Source organism: Coffea eugenioides, chromosome 5 (assembly GCF_003713205.1).
Source record: "Coffea eugenioides isolate CCC68of chromosome 5, Ceug_1.0, whole genome shotgun sequence".
NCBI lineage: Eukaryota > Viridiplantae > Streptophyta > Magnoliopsida > Gentianales > Rubiaceae > Coffea > Coffea eugenioides.
This window is the reverse complement of record NC_040039.1, coordinates 44574814-44594479: the sequence shown is the minus strand read 5'-3', so window position 1 is coordinate 44594479 and position 19666 is coordinate 44574814. Positions and strand designations below refer to the sequence as shown.

At 36.8% G+C, this 19666-nt stretch overlaps 2 protein-coding genes across 2 annotated transcripts; one reads left to right on the top strand and one right to left on the bottom strand.

Annotated features, from left to right (window-relative positions):
- Window positions 1-2364: 2364 nt before the first annotated feature.
- LOC113771794 (trans-resveratrol di-O-methyltransferase-like) lies at window positions 2365-3593 on the top strand. Its single transcript, XM_027316355.1, has 2 exons — window positions 2365-3108; window positions 3288-3593. The coding sequence occupies exons 1-2, from the start codon at window positions 2365-2367 to the stop codon at window positions 3591-3593; spliced, it is 1050 nt and encodes a 349-aa protein (XP_027172156.1).
- Window positions 3594-16365: 12772 nt separating this feature from the next.
- On the bottom strand, window positions 16366-17984 carry LOC113770847 (probable O-methyltransferase 3). The gene is made up of 2 exons (XM_027315455.1): window positions 17241-17984; window positions 16366-16971 (listed from the first exon to the last, which is right to left on the bottom strand). Exons 1-2 carry the CDS (start codon window positions 17982-17984, stop codon window positions 16669-16671), a joined length of 1047 nt encoding a protein of 348 aa, XP_027171256.1. The 3' UTR covers window positions 16366-16668.
- Window positions 17985-19666: the final 1682 nt, after the last annotated feature.

Sequence of the window (19666 nt, the reverse complement as noted above, 5' to 3'; positions counted from 1 at the left end):
TCTTAATTTTCTACAAAGGAAAGCTTTTAGAGCTCAAGCAAACATCACTCGCACTAGTATCACCTAACCAGTATTGCAGCTTCCCTTCATCCAATATGAAAACATCACGTGTAGGAGCTCATGTCAAACTCTTACCATATATTCAAGGTAAATTTTTACTTTAAAAAGAGATGGACAATCGTTTCTAGTTGGATTACTCTCACTATATTTATATATTTTGCTTTTAACACCTGGAGACTTGATGATGTACGAGTAGTTTTCTAAGTTCACGGGCCAAAGTTGAAGATTTATAAATTCAGTTTTTTATTTCATAGATAGATATACGTAACCAGGATTGAAACTCATGGTTTGCTCGTAATCTTTATTCCTTGTTGCTAACAGTCAAATGTGCCTACATGTCGGTTATACTCCGTTCCACTTTGCGTATTGTGCATGAAAACTGAAGATGAATAGAATAGGGTGTCACTAACTATTGACTAGTGAAGCTTTGAAAAAAAAACAGAAATAAAGAAAAGGAGAGCTCTTTCTGTAAATGAATTAATTTCTGAAGATCCATGCCACACTTTCTTGCCTAACTCGGCCCGCCCCAATGCTGAATCGGTCAAATCCGTGGATCGGCCATGAAGCCGAGTCGATTTAGCAATTGGATCAGAGTTGTAAATGATTCGTTTCGAACCATTTGACTCGAATAGTCGAACCTATGACCCATTAAATCTGGTAGTTTTTGATGAATCCAATTGGTTTTGAAAATTTTTCTAAAATTACCTTTTTACTTATTTTTTAAATTTGACCAACCACACCAACATTGGCATTGTCGTCTTTTTGACAATTAGATGAGAAGAATTGAAAAGAAATTTGGGAATTAGGGTTTCTTTCTTTCTTTGACACTTAGATTTATCATTTATATTTGTGTATAATATCAACATGAATTCATGAACTAAAGAACACGTATAGGTATAGCTTGTATGTATAAATTATGAAATATAAATATGTTATGACTTGTTAATATTTAAGAATTTTTTTACTTATATTATAATTTATATGTTTATTTAATTATATTATATATTTTTTTATTATATAGTGTGACCCGTCGTTAAATCACTAATCTGCCAACCCATTGCTCCCATCGAGTTGATGCCCGGTCGATTTTAATAACTATGCCTAAAACCACTTGTTAGTGTCTCCACCCAGACTGCAAAATCTGCATGCCTATTTGCCCAAATCGAAAAATTCAAATTTAATGCATTTGGGCCCAAATTAATTAATAATTTATTTTTACCCCAAACTGTAAAACTTATGCTAATATTTGCAATAACATTTTTTCAATGGAAAAAGCCCTCAAGTACACATAAGAACACCGATACTATACACAAGAGATGCAAATAAAATCAACTTGGAAAACATTCAAAATGCAATCCCGGGCCCGAAGCTATCTGCAACAAATCAGTATCTTAGCACTTCATTAGGCAAATCCTATCTCAGTTTGCGTTCTAACTACTAGATTGGCTTAATCCAGCCGTATAAAGTTGAATCTTTCAAACCACCTGTTAGAATTCCAGATTTTTTCTTTTTGTTTAGAATTCTAGAAGTTGTTTTTAACGTCATCCCAATATAATCTAGCGATCACAACAAAAAATTACTTGAGTAATACAATATCATCTTTTGCATACAGCTTATAGGCTTTAGCCTTCTACTATTTTATGTGAGAGGCCACATTAAACAAAATTTCCTTGACGAGTCAAAATTAGAGAATCGACCTTTCGCGAGCCCATTCAAAATTAAAAAGCATCCCGACACTAATTTGAGATTTTCTTAAAAAAAATTTCCAGACCACCATTGTAGTGAACAAGGAAGATGATAACATTTTGTTGGATTATCATTTCTGTAAATGCTTGTAACATGGAAGAGGTCTGCCATCAAGAATAAGGCAAAACAAATGCTACCCCGTCGATCCTCGGAAAGCTAGTCAAGCCCCCATAACCATTTGTTTCAACTTTTATGTCACCATCAATGGGGCTGCTTCAATTTACTCTCAGTCTTGCTCGTGGTTCATTCGTTTTGAATTTTCTCAGTTACTAATTAATAATTGCAATTGCGTCAGCAATTAGATAGTTTAATCGAATTAGTTGGGCGTATTTATTTGGTTTGGTGAAGTTTGACACCTCTAGATCTGCCAAACCTATTTAGATAATTTGAAACCAATCGAATATAGCCTCATAGGAGGCGCAGGAGGCATCTACTGCCATAATTTAGGAGCAGATATGTACTGCTACCCATAATTTACTAGCATATAAATGCAGTCCTGCTTGACCATTTGTTGTTTAATCAGGCAACTGAATTAATGCCGTTGAATTTGAACAAAAGATGGAAAAAGTTGAGAATTTAGGTGAGCTTATTGAAGCTCAAACTCATGTGTGGAATGCAATGTTCCACTTCAAGAAATCTGCATGTCTAAAATGTGCAGTTGAATTGGGAATCCCAGATGTGATCAGGAATCATGGGAAGTCCATCACACTTTCTGACCTGATTTCTGTCCTCCCAATCCACCCTTCTAAATCTGCCCACATTTTTCGCTTAATGCGATTCTTGGCTAACTCTGGATTCTTTGTTGAAAACCCTCAAGGCTATGCACTCACCTCTGCAGGCCGGCTTCTTTTGAAAGATGAGCCATTCAATGTACGGGCACACATTTTTCTATCATGTGATCCTGCCATGTTGAAGCCCTGGAATTTCTTGACCAAGTGGTTCCAGAATGATGATCCCTCTCCATTTGATACTGCGTATGGGAATAATTTCTGGCATTACAACGCTCAAGAAGTTCGATTTGGAAAAATGTTTAATGAGGCCATGGCTAGTGATAATCAGTTGTCTGTAGAAGTGCTGATGACCAAATGCAAGTTTGTGCTTGAAGGCTTGACAACTTTGGCTGATGTTGGGGGTGGCACAGGCAAAGTTGCTAGGGCCATTGCCCAAAACTTTCCTAACATAAAATGTACTGTGTATGATCTCCCACACGTCGTTGCTAATCAAGGAGGAGCTGAGAACTTGGAATTTTTAGCTGGAGATATGTTTCAAAGTGTACCCCGTGCCAATGCAATCTTGCTGAAGGTAACTAAAGCCATCTTGTCACTGAATTTCTGATTTTTTTTTTTTAATAGAAGAAAAAATTTATGATTTTCTTATTAAATTTTCTTTTTTTTTTTCTCTTATTTGGAATTGATTTGCACGATTTGAAACTCATATCGAATCTCTCATAGTAATTTGTGATTATATCGGTAATTAAACAGCGGATCCTTCATGACTGGAGTGATGAAGACTGCTTGAAAATTCTCAAGAACTGCAAAAAGGCCATTCCTGAGAAAGACAATGGGGGGAAGGTGATCATTATAGACGGTGTAATGGGAAGCCAGATACAGGATAAGACATCATTTGAAGCAGAATATAGCATGGACATGCAGATGTTGGTTATGCTTGGCCCTGCCAAAGAAAGAACTGAGAAGGAATGGTCAAAATTGTTTTCAGATGCTGGATTTAGTACCTATAAAGTCTATCCAGTCTTGGGCATGAGGTGTCTCATTGAGGTTTATCCTTGAGTTAAGGAACATTTTGTTTCTTGTAACATAAAAATTACTAAGTGTTTGGTTTTGGATTTTTTTTTTCTCCCTTTTTTATCCCATCATGTTGAACTTGTTATCCCGTAGTAACAAGAGTGTGTGTCTCTCATGTAAGTTATCGCATTCTATATAAATATCCAGTTCATTGCTTAACTAGAAAAATTTTAGTACATCTTTAATATTTTCTTTTGCTTCTTTTGCCCGTAAAAGGCAAAAGAATCAGACAGTAGTATTCTGTACGTATAGGTGGCTTAACACTGAATACATTGAGAATCTTCATTTATTCTCTTAAATTGGACCAACAGTTAAGGTGCAAACGTTCATTTATAGCTAAACTACTCTTTAGGGGCAAAAAGTCTTCCAAATTTAATTTTTTTTTGACTATATGCCAAAATATGTCTACCGTAATATTGTCCACCAGTGGGAAAAATCTGATTATTCTGAATAATCTCAAGAAGCATAGAATGGTAGTAGACCATCTATGATCATGTCAATATACCAAATAATCGTACAAGTTCTTGCACATTCGAAGTTTGATGATGAAATTACTCTACCATAAAGAGTAAAGACCAGCGTGCATCAAAATAATCTTCGTTCGAGAAATTCAGGGAACAAAAAATCAAGCAAAGTTTGTTTTTTTTTTTTTTTTTTTTTTTAAAGAATTCAGACAAAGTTATTCAATCAAGACTGCCATTTTTGACAGCCTTGTGCTGGATTTTTCACAGATATTGCAAGTTTCAATGCTAAGAAAAATTGACAAAATAAATTTGCCAAAATCCAGTTCTTCAAGAATGCCAACTTTGGACGAGCCGTTCTCTAAATCGAACCCATGTGATGAGCATCAATTCCAAACTTGTAATCATCAACTTCTTCAGTTGCTCATCTGTGGGTGGTAACCCTGCTTGAGCAGCTGCTGGCCAGTCCAAGTATATAAACTGGAGGCACATCTAAAATGCCAACATTAATGTTTCACTACAAAGAACCCATCCACATGTTTCACTATAACTATTTCTATGAGTTGCAATTGATGATTGATGATCATAGTTACTAAATTCGGCTGGGGTACAAATTCAGTAACAAAAAATACTACTTTGGTCCTTTATTATCCCAAGATTTCAGAAACCCTTTAAAATAATATTATTTTTCTCCCTACATCCTAATAGAAATTAGATTTTGGCCGTCAAGATTTTAATTAATGATCCTTCAACATCCCTTAAGAACTTGATCATATTCTATGTGAATGTTAGACCCCCCCCCCCCCCTGCGGGGTATGAGGGTACCTTCTTAAATACACAAGTTTCCTAATATTGTCGTCTCTACACCCTTTCCCCTCTTCTCTCCCAAAATCTTAACCTCTGATTAAATTAGTGCTTTACTATGCGAAATGTAACAAAAATGAAAGATATAGTTAAACTTATCTCTATTATTGTTCAAAAGAATGACACAAGTAGTTCTAATAGTCGATTTGACAATTAAGTTTTATCTGTGTAGATATATAAATTTCTAAAGGTACTTTAAGTTTTTAAATTCTATATGTACGTTCAATTGTCAAAATTAAACAGCTTTTACGCAACTTAATAATGAAATTACAGCACGTCCGACCTTTTTGTTCCTTTTTCCTTTCACTTTTTTTTTTTCCAAATAAGCAAAGAAATAGTACATAAACAAAACTTTTTATACGACCCATTTGATTCAGAAATTGGAAGGGAGAAAAATCAATAGAGTAGCTGGACAAATACCCAAAGTTGTAGGTGCAACCAAATAGGTTGATGTTCAAGATTATGCGGATTGAAAAATGTAGGACAGTGATTACTTATTTGGGTACTTGATTGGCAGCATGCCCATAAAAATAGTGTTCGAAATTTACATCTTATGCGTAGAGGCTTCTGATGATTCATTCATATAAAAATATTAATTATTTGTAAATATCATGTTTATCAACTCCTTTATAATTGAGAAAGCTCTCCTCTCTATTGAATTGGAGGGTATTTCTCTCCAATGCAGCAGCATAAAATTCATTCAAAAATTATTTTTGAAAATCAATAGTGCCGTCACCTCGATCAGCACTTTCACTAGGCTGACAGGCACCTCTATCAGCGCCGTCTCCTTCTCCCCCTCTCCCTCCCTTCCTCCTCCTTTCCCACTTTTCCTGCCACCCCTTCTTGCCCTTCTCCCTCATCCCGCCCCCTCCCCCTCTCCCACAATCTGGCAGCATGATAGAGGAGAAGGGATACATGGGAAAAGTAAAAGGAGGAGGAGAGAGGAAAAAAAAGGTGGAAGGTGGCAGTGATGATAGTAGGCTGAGTTGGGAGGATAGTGATAGAAAAATAAACAAGTGTGTAATTTTGATTGTTTTAGGATATGTATTTTAAAAACTTTATGGTGTTTTTAGATATTACTTTAGACAAAGTTGAAAAAGACTCTCTCTACTAAACCCTCGCAAGAAACAGCCAAACAGGGCATCCAAACATACCTATTGGTCTGAATCTGATCAATTAACTCGATGGTCAGTACTGGTCGCCTCGATGGAATTGAATGTACAGACTAGCTGCTCCCTTTAGCCACTAGGACTAGGCTATGTTTTTAAATTTGGATACTGACCAGTTCGACCAGTTGAATAGAGGAACCGATCAGGCATCCGGTCCGAGCCACCGTCCACTGTAATTTGACCTGAATTTTGCTTCCTAAATGTATTGATATTTAATTAGTACACACATTAGAATTTCAGCCATCAGCAAAGTCAAAACGATTAATTTTTTGCCAAATGACATCAAATATATATGCAAAGTCTTGCATTTACTCACTTTCTTTCCCTTCAAGATAAGAATAATTAACCCGAAAGGTAATAGTTGATACATTATTACTATTAAAGATAGTTCCATTTGATACAGTATTATCCGTCAAGCCTAATATCTTCCCAATTTGATATTGAAATTGACCCAACAGTTCAGCTGCAATACGGCACAAGTTAAAGCTCGAGTAGTTAATATTTGCAACAACATTTTTTTCAATAGAAAAAGCCCTCAAGTGCACATAAGAAAACGTATGCTATACACGAGATACAAACAAAATCAACTTGGAAACATTCAAAAGACAATCACCTGTCCAAAGCTATCTACCACTTAGTCAATAGCTTAGAACTTCATTAGGCAAATCCTATCTCATTTTGCGCTCTAACTACTAGAATGTCTTAATTCAGCAGTATAAAGTTGAATCTTTCAAACCACCTGTTAGAATTATAGATTTTTCCTTTTTATTTAGAATTCTAGAAGTTGTTTTGCCGTTATCCCTCTACAATAATCTAGTGATCAGAACAAAAAATTACTTCAGTAATACAGTATCATCTTTTCGATGCAACTTTTAGGCTGTAGCCTTCTACTATTTTATGTGAGAGGTCACATTAAACAAAATTTCCCTGACGAGTCGAAATTAGAGAATTGACCTTTTGTGAGCCCATACAAAATTAAAAACCACCCAACACTAATTTGAGGTTTTCTAATTAAAAATTTCTAGACCATTGTATCGAACAAGGAAGGTGGTAACATTTGTTTTGGATTACGTTTTCTGTAAATGCTTGTAACATGGAAGAGGTCTGCCATCAAGAATGCGGTAAAACAAATGCTACCCGGTCGATCCTCGAAGAGCTAGTCAAGCCCCCATAACCATTAATTAATTTGTTTCAACTTTTATGTCACCATCAAGGTGGCTGCTTCAATTTACTCTCAGTCTTGCTCGTGGTTCATTCGTATTGAATTTTCTCGGATACTAATTAATAATTGCAATTGCATCAGCAATTAGATTTTTTAATCGAATTACTTGGGCGTATTTATTTGGTTTGGTGAAGTTTGACACCTCTAGATCTGCCAAACGTACTTAGATAATTTGAAACCGTGGAAACCAATCAAATATAGCCTCATAGGAGGCATAGGAGGAATCTACTGCCATAATTTAGTAGCAGATATGCACTGCTACCCATAATTTACTAGCATATAAATGCAGTCCTGCTTGACCATTTGTTGTTTAATCGGGCAACTGAATTAATGCCATTGAATTTGAACAAAAGATGGAAAAAGTTGAGAATTTAGGTGAGCTTATTATTGAAGCTCAAACTCATGTGTGGAATGCAATGTTCCACTTCAAGAAATCTGCATGTCTAAAATGTGCAGTTGAATTGGGAATCCCAGATGTGATCAGGAATCATGGGAAGCCCATCACACTTTCTGACCTGATTTCTGTCCTCTCAAGATATATGAGGGTACCTTCTTAAATGCACAAGTTTCCTAACATTATCCTCTCTACACCCCTTCCCCTCAAAATCTTAACCTCTGATTACGTTAAGTGCTTTACCATGTGAAATGTAACAAAAATGAAAGACTTAGTTAAATAAAGTTTCAACTTATCTCTATTATTGTTCAAAAGAATGACATAAGTAATTCTAATAGTCGATTTGACAATTAAGTTTTTTCTGTGTAGACATATAAATTTCTAAAGGTACTTTAAGCTTTTATATAAACAATTATTTTATTGTTAATGAAAATAACATCCTATTATATCCTCAAAAGTATTTCAAATAATTCAAAATAGACGAGTAACCATGTCTTCATCTAAATTAATTCAGAATATAATACTACATGGAGAATCCTAGTTTTGAGGGATTTCAAGTTTTTTTTTTTTTTTGCAATGTCAAATATTAGTATAGTATCTAAGTACAGGTGGAGACTGCATTTACAAGATAAATTAAGCGTAGCTGTTGCAAAACTATTTTAAAAATATTTTTCTTATATAATAACGCTATCCAATCAGGAAGAGCTCAACCCATTATTTTCAAGTTATATGGGTAAACGCACCATATCATGGCCGTGGCCATGGCCAAGGAGGAGGCTATGCGTTTGGCTCTTGTGCATTCCAAGGAAGAGCATCTTGTCTATGGACGGCAAAGTCACTTTTCCAGATAAAACGCCAGCTACCCACGTGGCTTGTTGCTCCATCATGAGAAAATTTATTGTCCATTTGTCAAGAAAAATGTCAAAATTAGCTGATCAAAATTGAATCTAGAGTATTAATTAAGTAAAACATTTTCTCTCTTAATTACAACAACAATATTAAGACTAACCCGGTTTGGTATTCCAATAAAAGAAAGAGTTGGAGCAAGTTGTGGAGGAAGGACGTGCTTCTAAAACGGATGAACTCAGTTGTCATTAGAGCTGTTAAACAAAACGAACTGTTCGGTAGCTCGGTTCCTTTCAGTTTATTCATGTTCGTGAAAGGCTCGTTTCAAATTTTAAATAAATCGAGTTCGAGCAAATTTTTTTGTTCGATTAATAGTTGAACGAACAGAGAAAGTTCGTGAGTTTTGACGAGCGTTCGCAAACATGAATATAATTGTCATTTGAAAAATTTTAGGATTAATTTTATGGCTAGACTTTTATATTTGGAGGATAAATTGCTTTGTTTTATTTATTATTTTTATGTTAATGTTGGTTATGTAGTTAATGAATTATAGAATTTAGTCACTTAATACTTTAATTATTTTTTAGGATGATTAATGATTTGTATGGCATATTTAAAACTTAAAATAATCTGGATTCGAGCTTTTCAAGTGTGTTCGCGAACGGCTCGGTTATGTTAAACCAGTCGAGCACGAACTCGAACATGAACTTTGCTTAATGAGTGGAACGCGAACACAGGTTTGGAGTTCGAAAGGTAACGAATGAACAAGAGCTTTGTTCGAATCGCTTAACGAGCAAAGCTCAAATATGAGATATTCGGTTCGAAATTAGCTGATCAAAATTGACTCTAGAGTATTAATTAAGTAACAACATTTTCTCTCTTAATTACAAGATCAATATTAAGACTAACCCGATTTGGTATTCCAATAAAAGAAAGAGTTGGAGCAAGTTGTGGAGGAAAGACGTGCTTGTAAAACAGATGAACTCGGTTGTCATCAATAGCAACAATCCCCTTTGTGTTAAGAAAGGGAAATCATATTTGAACCTTCTTTTTTTTTTTGGCAAAAATGCCCAAACCCAGGGAGGAGGTGTGAATCCCTATTTTATTGGAGAAAAAAAACAAAATAATAGTGTCACCAAAACAACTTGCATAAAAAAAACTAAAAGACCTATTCCCTTACAATCTGACGACGAATACAAGGGAATTCACCCCCATCTAAAACTAAAGATGTCCTGACTGAAAGTAACAACTGGTGAGGGGAATTGTAAAAAACATCTTCATTGAGTTGCAAGCTCGCTAGCTTATCTGCAGTAGCATTTGCCTCTCAATAATCATAAACAACTGAGGCAGCCAACTCTTGCAAGAGCCCTCTAATCCTTCACAGAATATTACATAATGGCCATTCGGCTAGTGCTCCTAAACAAACCATGCGAACTAGGACTTGAAAGTCCATCTCTACCAATAGATGATCACAATCCCTTTCCTGGCAAAGCAATAGACCATATGTCAGCGAGAGACTTTCAGCTGTCAATACATCAACATCTCCAAATTCTTTATAGAAAGCAAAGATGAGCTCGACATTATAATCCCGTAGAATTCTGCCCCCCGTTCCTCTTCCAACTGGTACAATGGCATCTGTGTTCAGTTTGACGTGAAATTAAGGGGGACGAAACCATTTCATCACCATAACTGAGAGATGACGATGTCGAGAGGAGCCAAAGCCAGCCCATGGATCATCCATGTAAAATGACTTGCAGAGAAAATCCTGACAGCCCCCAATTGTTCAATAAAATGATTAACACTAACAATCACCACTTGAACATTAAACCTAGCTTCCCCAAATCTCACCCGATTGCGCATTTTTTTTTATAGAAACCAAATAATAATAGAGGGCATGGCGCTACGAATATGATCCTTCAAAGTTTCTAAAGATGAATAAAATCTAGACGCTAAGGAGATGCCGTACTTTCTCAAAGTCAGATCTAGAGGCAATAAGTTCCTCAAAACATGCCAAGTAAAAAAGGAGACCTTTAAAGGCAGAATGTTACACCACAGTAACCTGTTAACTAACGTTGTATTCCTGCTGGAACGCAATCCTTCCTACGCTAACTTGATCGAGAAACACCCTGCAGCCGATGGCAACCATACCATCATGTCATCTAGGTCAGGATAAAGAGAAAGCTGATAGACATATTGAACCAAATGGGCTGGAAGCCATTGCTGCAATTTCGATATGATCCATCCACCCAACTTATAAAATTCCACAACCAGCATATGAGGGGGATTCTGCACTGCTACCTTTTCAGTTATTGGAGCCGAAAGTAGCCAACAATCATGCCAAAAATCCACAATCCCCTTACCTAAGCACCATCTGATAGTATCCTCAACAAATAAATAGATCTCGTCCAGTCTTCTCCAAGCTGCAGAAGGACGATGAACTCTGACTAGAGACGGATACACCCTCTTGATATACTTTTGATGCATGAAGACGGACCAAACTGAGTTATTCAAACGGAGCTGGCACCAAAGTTTCCAAGAAAAAGCCTGACAAGTATCTTCAAAAGAATGGAATCCTAGACCTTCCTCTTCCAAAGGAAACCGAAGATTATCCCATGATGTCCAATAAAACCACTTATTATCAATATTCTGATCCCACAAAAATGCATTGCAAATCCTGCTTGGTCTTACAAACATAGCCTTGGAAGAATGTAAAACAGTTAGTAAGCATTAATCCCTTTTACAAATAGTTATATCCTCTTCCTCTAAAAAATTAGCAATCATATCATATTAATTTCCTTTGTAAACACTCCTGTCCTCTTTCCATAGAACAATATCAACCATATCATCTTAATTGTAGTCAATTGTATTATGAATTTTTTTTAACGAATACTCATTCAGTACTGTTAACATACCAAAATCATATCTATCTTGCTATAATAATACACATAGTCACAATTAATGCATCCACTGCATTTCAACAGTTTGCCGAGTTGATAATCCTTTTTTTTTAAAAATTAACATTTAAAACTCTTTTAACTAGGTAACCATCAAGCACCCGTTAACCAATTCATTTTATTATTCTTTTTTTTTCCGAAACGATAAGTGATTTTATAAATTAACTTAAACTTTACAAGATCAAGCAAAAGCTCGATAAACACTATACAACCACTGCACAGTGGCACTGAGGAATCCAAAATTCCTCGTCTTGAATGATGTTTAGCACATAAGCGCTAATCCTATTGCTAACATGATAACAATCTTTACTAACTAAATAAAAGGAGCACATGCAAAACAAGGATTTCAAACTATAATCCGCCAGCAGCGTTATTAATCGCATGTCCTGAGTTTTGCTATGCCGAATGAGATGAAAAACTTGTTTGTTATCCAGCTGCACCTCAATATTTTCCAACTCCTGTGCAACAGCTTGACTTAGTAAGATTTTGACAGCTGCTAGTTGATCATTGAGCTGAATTCCTAAGCTTCTGTCATGCAATGCCCAACTATGAACTTGTTCTTGTCTGACCCCAGAGCCTGTGATCCCTATTCCTAGGTGGGGACTGTCCTTCTTTGTCTTTGTTGCTAGCCTCAGTCTCATTGAGATCTCACTTTGTTCATATAGCTGTGCGATTGTCTGCTGAGTTCCTGTTTCTTCTGTACTCATTCTTGATGACTTTTTAGTAGCATCCTTGAATTCCAACCACTCCCTCCTGAGCTTTCTTAATAGTTTTCATTGAGTGTTGTTGCTTCCTATTGAATTCTCTATCATTTTTGCTTTTCCAGATTTGCCAGAGAATGTTGGCAGTTAAGGACAGGTGTTCATTTCCTTCTCTTCTAGATTTTGCTTCTGCAACATTGGTCCACCACCTCCTGAAGCATCCTTGTTGGTTCAAAATTCCATCCCACTGGATTGGTGCTAACCTCCACACTGGTTTGGCGTAGCTGCAGTTAAGCAATACATGTTCTATTGTCTCACTATCCTCTCCACACACTCTACATATTGGATCACTTTGCTTTGTCCTGCTGGTAATTAGTTGTCTTATTGGGAGGGCTTGGTTCAAACATTTCCACAAGAAGATCTTCACTTTATGTTTGACATTGAGCTTCCACAAGTGTTTCCAATTTCTTTGAATTTGATTGCTCCAGCTTGTGCTAGCATCCTCCTTTCCTTTCCTCTTCTGTTCCAGCTTTTCTTGAGTTAATTTCCTGTATGCTGAACCAACTGAGTAACTACCATTTGTTCCATGGATCCAATATTTGCTATCCTCTCTATCAGCTAAACTGATGGGGATGCTCAAAATTCTTTCTGTCTCCTTACTGTTGAAGATCCTGAATATTAGTTGTCTCCTCCATCTTCTTTGATGTATCAGTTCCTCATCCTTTTGTAGAGTGCATCCTTGAGGTTTTTTTGAAGCCACTTTACCTTGATAATCATCTGGAATCCAACAATTCTCCCATATATTGGTGCTCTTCCTATTCCCTATCCTCATTCTAAGTCCTTTTTCCACTGGCTTCCTCGCCCCTATCAATCCTTTCCAGATCTACGAAGCATTTGTTGGTACCTTACACTTGAAGATCGAATCCTTTGAATAGTACCTAGCCTTAAGCACCTTACTAACAAGCAAATTTGGTTCTGTGAGTAATCTCCACACCTGCTTGCCTAGTAAAGCTGTGTTAAAAGCCTCTAATTCTTTAAAGCCCAGTCCTCCAGATTTCCTATCCAAAGAGATATTGCTCCAGGAGCTCCAGTGCAATTTGTTTCTTCCATTTGCCTCTCCCAACCAATAATTTGCCATTGTGGAGTTAATATCCTTACAGAGCCTTTTGGGAATCTTAAAGCATGACATAGTATATGTTGGCATTGCCATAGCTACAGCTTTAAGCATAACCTCTTTTCCAGCCGCACTCAGCAACTTATTTTTCCACCTTTGTAACCTCTGTTGGATGTTATCTTTGATGTACCCAAATAGCTGTTGCTTGGATCGAGTAACCACCATTGAAAGCCCCAGATATCTTCCTTTATTAACTAGCTGAATGTCTCCCAGAGCTTTACAAGTATCCAGTTTTATCTCCTGTCTCACATTTCTACCAAAGAAAACTGAGGACTTTTCTATATTAATCGTCGGTCCTGTACCTTTCTCATATACTTGAAGAATCCTTCTCAACTCAGTTGCATTCTGGGGATCAGCCTTACAGAATATCAGAGAGTCATCAGCAAAAAATAAATGAGACACATTAGGACCCTGTCTGCTGATTTTCAGACCCACAATTCTTTTCTCCTCAGTAGCTGTGTGAAGTAGATTAGAAAGTCCTTCTGAACATAAGAGGAATAGGTATGGTGATAATGGATCACCCTACTTAATTACTCTCTGAGGAACCACATATTCTCTTACTTTACCATTGATTGTGAAGGAATAAGTGACTGTTGACATGCACTCCATGATCCACCTCCTCCATATGTCATTGAATCCCATTTTTTGCATCACAGCTTCCAAATATCTCCATCAACCCTGTCATAAGCTTTTGACATGTCTAATTTCATAGCCATAAAACCATCTTTTCCTAGCCTTTTGTTTTTAAGATAATGAAGGAACTCATGGGAGATCATAATATTATCAAGAATTTGCCTTCCAGGAATTCATTTTATTATTCTTGAAACGTACAATTGTGCAGTTCCTGTCCATATCAAATTGTAAACCCCGATATTATTGTATATCACTGTCCAGCTCTGGGCTATTGCCACTTAAAACTTAGAAGGGTCTCCACCTACTATTAGGATTCGGCATATGAAATGTGGCTTTAGTTACTTGTGATCACCAGATTAAAAGGAAAAAAGAAAAACCATGTGTAGGTTGGTGCTCAGTAGCATGGAGAATGGCATCAACAGCAATTAGAGCTCCATCCTTGAAAGCTATTTCGCCTTTTCATAGCAATACTCGACCTGCAAGTTGCTTGAGTAGTTGGAATTGCATACTGATATAAAAAAACATGTCTACCAAAATAATAATAATCATAAAAAAAGAATCCAATCAAAGGAATTTTATATACCATATAAAAAAGGGTAAATCTTTTATATACTGATAGTGTATATACTAGCAGGTCTAGATGTATGCTACATATACAAAATTTGATATCTAAATTCAAATTTAGATGATATGGTGTTGGGCTCTGAGAGAGCCAAACTTGGGGAGAATTTAACCATGAGCTAGAATGGGAACCACAACCATGGATTTGACACCACATCCAACCCAAAACCTTAAGGCATTGGGTCTATGGATCATTTCCACTTATATGTTCCTCATTCTACTCATCTCTTTCCGATGTGGGATATTGATTCACACTTGATATCCCAACAATCTCCCCCTCAATTGTGAACGATTCTTGCTCAAGAGCCCACCAAGCCACGTCTTACCACTCCCACTGGCTTTTTACCCTGGAGTCACTGCCCAGCCGAACCATCGGCTCTAATACTACTTGTTGGGTTTTGAGAGAGCCAAACTTGGAGAGAATTTAACCATGAGCTAGAATGGGAACCACAACCATGGGTTTGACACCACATCCAACCCAAAACCTTAAGGCATTGGGTCTATGGATCATTTCCACTTATATGTTCCTCATTATACTCATCTCTTTTCGATATGGGATATTGATTCACACTTGATATCCCAACATATGGCATTCATCCAACCCCGTCAATGTATATACTAACAATGTAGGAAAGGCTTTTAATGGCAAAGGTAAATCTTTTATACATTAATAGTATATACACTAGCGGGTCTAGATACATGTCATATATACAAATTTTGATATTTAAATTCAAATTTAGTAAGATTTAAAGGATTTTTTAACTTTGGTTTAGTAAGATTCATACATTTTTTAACTTTTTTTGTTTAGCTGGCAGTGGATTTCAGTTTTCTTCCTGTTGAGGTTTGAGGCCCGCCCAAAGCGAATTCTTCATAGATCATACATTCAGGCTGATAGTGAATTTGCCGGTGATAGTGAACCTCTGCAAGTTCATTTCAAGTAACTTAAGGGAACAAAGGAGTTAAAAAATTGTTTGGACAAGAGTTATTTGATTTTTTTTTTTTAATTTTGAGACATTCCCTAAACACATTTTGTTTCTATCCTCTTACCCCACTACCATAAAACAGGAGAAAATGCTAAAATGTAAAACAAAATGTTTATCCACAATTTTTCCATATTTATCCTTTTCAAAATTACATATTAAATCGAAAGTATTAACGTTTTAGTCTAAACTTCTATGATAAAGATACTAAAATGTAAAAAAAAATATTAGCCATATTTCTTTTCTCTATACCTTCTTCATTTCTTCCAATTTTTAAATCACCCCACCCAATCCAACTTTCTGCCTTTTAATTATCCAAATTTAAAGAAAAATATTTTTACAAATGTTGTAATTTTATTAGTTGCACAAACATCGAGTCTGCGCGAATCATTAGTTTATGTAAAATAAGCCTCAAAAACATGAAATCCACGAAGGAAACAAATCAAGGCCCAATAATTTATTCAAAGAAACCAGTGCGTGAGCCAATCTTCAATAACAATGAGTGAGCCAAACTTCAATTAAATGGGCATTAATAAATTCCTCATGTTTCTATACCAACCTCTTATTTTTGTAAAAAATGTGTACTTACTGGCCATCCCACATTAAATGCCTCGAAAATAAAGTACTATCACAACTGCATAACTGCTTTTTTATAATTAGTGTACAAAGTAGGCATAACTGCCATCACATCTTTCTTTGTACTAGTTGAAAGTACTATAACATTATTGCTGGCTTTACTAGGAAAATAGCACCATAGCAGGAAAGTTTTTTCAATGCGTGAATTTATTGCCACTACATGTCCCTACAGGAGAAAAATGATGTGATCTAGATCACACTCCACAAATTGCAAGATATACAGAAAACAGAATAGTTGTATTGCCAAAATGGCGATTACAAGCGGAACAAAGCAAGTTCTAGCAGAGGGAGACAAAGGCTGAGGGTAAAACTGAAACCTCAATTATTGTAGCAGTACCAATCTTGAACTGAACTTTTAGTCTAAGGATAAACCTCAATGAGACAATTTTGAACTGAACTTTTAGTCTAAGGATAAACCTCAATGAGACAGCGCACACCCAACACTGGAAGTACTTTGTAGTCACTGAAACCAGCATCTTGGAAAAGCTTTGCCCATTCTTTCTCAGTTCTTTCTTTAGCACCGAAACACATCAACATCTGCATGTCCACAACAAATTGTGTTTCAACTGACTCGTCGTCTTTCATGTGGCTTTCCAAAATCATGTCGATAATAATGACTTTCCCCCCTTTGTCTCTCCCTGGAATAGCCTCTTTGCAGTTCTTGAGAATCTTCACACAATCATCATCACTCCAGTCATGGAGAATCCACTGTTTTCCAGTAAAATCACAAAATTTAGAATACAGAATTAGCTGTGTTGGCGTCCTAAATTAAGATTATCACACTCCATCACTGCCTCACGCATCGATTAATGAGCGCCAAGAACTCCAGTTTCTATAGCAAATATTCTAGCCTCTCAAGCAAAAATTTTGCATATGATTATTAAAGCTGGACGTTCAATTGTTTATATTTTAGTTCATTGAAATCGTTGTAGACTTGTATATCAACAACGGATTTCATAGAAAATATCCTTAATTACCTTGAGCAAGATTGCATCAGCAGCAGGTACCTTCTCTAGCATATCTCCCGCAACAAAGTCCAAGTTCTCAGTTCCCTCTTGGTCGGCAATCACGTGTGGGAGATCACACACAACACACTCCAAGTTGGGGAAATTTTGGACAATGGCCCTAGCAACTGCCCCTGTGCCACCCCCAACATCCACTAAAGATGTCAAGCCGTCAAACACAAACTTGCATTGGGTCATCATCACCTGAACGGTTAAAGTAGAATCATTGGCCATGGCTTCGTTGAAGAGGTTTGCAAAATTAGGCTCTTCAGCAGCATAAGCCCAGAAGTTTTTCCCGTGCGCCGTATGAAATGGAGAGGGATCATCATTCCTGAACCACTCAGTCAAGGAATTCCAGGGCTTCACTAAAACAGGATCGCCCGTATAAAAGATAAATGCTCTTAAATTGAAAGGCTCCTCTTTTAAAAGAAGACGGCCTGCAGCTGTGAGGGCATAGCCTTGATCTTGTAGAACAAAGAAGCCGGCATTTGATAAGAATCGCATCAAGCGATAGATGTGGTTAGCCTTCGAAGGGTTAATTGGAAGGGCAGAAACCAGCTCAGAAAGTGTGATAGGCTTCCCATGTTGATTGATGGCATCCGGGATTCCCAGTTCAATTGCACATTTTAGAGATGCAGACTTTCTGAAGTTGAGTATTTGGTTGCCTACATGATTTTGAGCTGCAAGAAGCTCAGTAAGATTCTCCACTCTTTCCATTCCTGCAACTTTTCGAATCAATGATTTAGGCTGCTTGATTATTGCTTTACAAGTTGGGCAAAAATGGTTTCCAGTTTTTATAGCAGGTGAGCACAGAGACCGACGGCATTTGCCTGCACTTAATATAAGTCTTTCATTTTTTTATTTATTTTTTTGCTGATTAGTGTGAATTAAAAACATTCGAACGAGTTCCGACTCGTCTCTTTTGGGCTTGTAAAGTTAAAAAACCAAAGGCCTTGTCAACAGGTGGTGTGGGCTGTTTAATTGGTCCAGCCGGCTTCAAATCCTTGGTCGCGCATCCCAATTCCGTTGCTCAAATGACACATTGCAAGACGCATTGCAACAACGTAAATTCTTGTAACTCAACTCACATATAAAATTAAAAGAACTGTCACGTGACGGAATTAGTGAATTTAACATGGAATGATTTTTTACATCCGCAATTGGATTGTGACCGAATGTCTGTAACTGAGGATTTGATGCCTTTTCAACTTAATAACCTTGATGTTGTACTAAGTCAACAACGAACAAAATAAGCCAAAAAAAAGGGCTCTCAAATGTTTTTTTAGTACTCTAAGCAAGAAATTACGAGTGACAGGTGCCGAACATGTGCAATAATAAATACCTACTCGAGAAAAATACAGATTTTGTATATAGCGGTGAGCAGGGTCGAATCCACAGGGACTGGGGATAATTCGTTTCTTCTAGAGTCCAAAGTATGGGGGGGTTTTGGATTAAATGCTAACTAAATAACTTAACTGCAGAAAATAATTAATTAAAAGAAATGATTGGGGAAACTCTAGCCAAGGGTGTACTTCAGAAATGGTTCATGCACTGATCATTGATGCAAAAATTATCCCAACATTTATTAACAGATTAGTTATAGTTGTCATGCACGCGATAAACAACCAACCCTTCCTTAATTTATTGATAGCTAAGGTACGACCGTTAGCTATTTCCCTAACCCAAAAACAACCCCAGGTACGACCGTAGGATTTAATTTCTAGGTTGCATTAATAATTAGAAAGGCCCAATCCTGACTAACAAACACGCTACGAGGGTTTATTTAAGCCAGATCAAATATTCCCCTGACACAATTCCAATTATGCCAGTTGCTACTGGGATAGAGATAACGAACAATTACGGATTCAATTACCCCTATATAGCAAAATAGCCTGTATGAATAATTAATTATTGCGCACTAATCAATCATCCACACGCACTATAACGGTTAAAAGCAGGAAACATATGAATACCAATAAATGAAGGAGGCAATTAAAATAAATTAGATCTCACAGTAATTATTGAACCAAATCTTCAGTTGTCCCCTTGACTAGAAACACTTAACCACGCCTCATGAGAAACTCTCCCCGTTGGGGAATATTGTCGAACACCTGGCGTGTGTCAGAGGCCAGTCTCAGGAAAGAAAGAAAAGAAACTAAAACTAAACTAAAAGACTAAAACTTGAGATGTCCCTGCTACTCTACGTTATCCCTATTTAAGCAACAAGAGGAAGATGACTAAAGGCTATCTAGGTGGTCCCCACACATGTGGACAAAGCCCTCCAAGTACTTCTTGTTCCAAATCTCTTTCCCGTAGCTTTCTTTTAAGAGCCCAAATGACTAGATGCTTTCCACTAGCTTGTGGTCCCCCACCAATTCAAGGGCCCAAGAATTGAAACC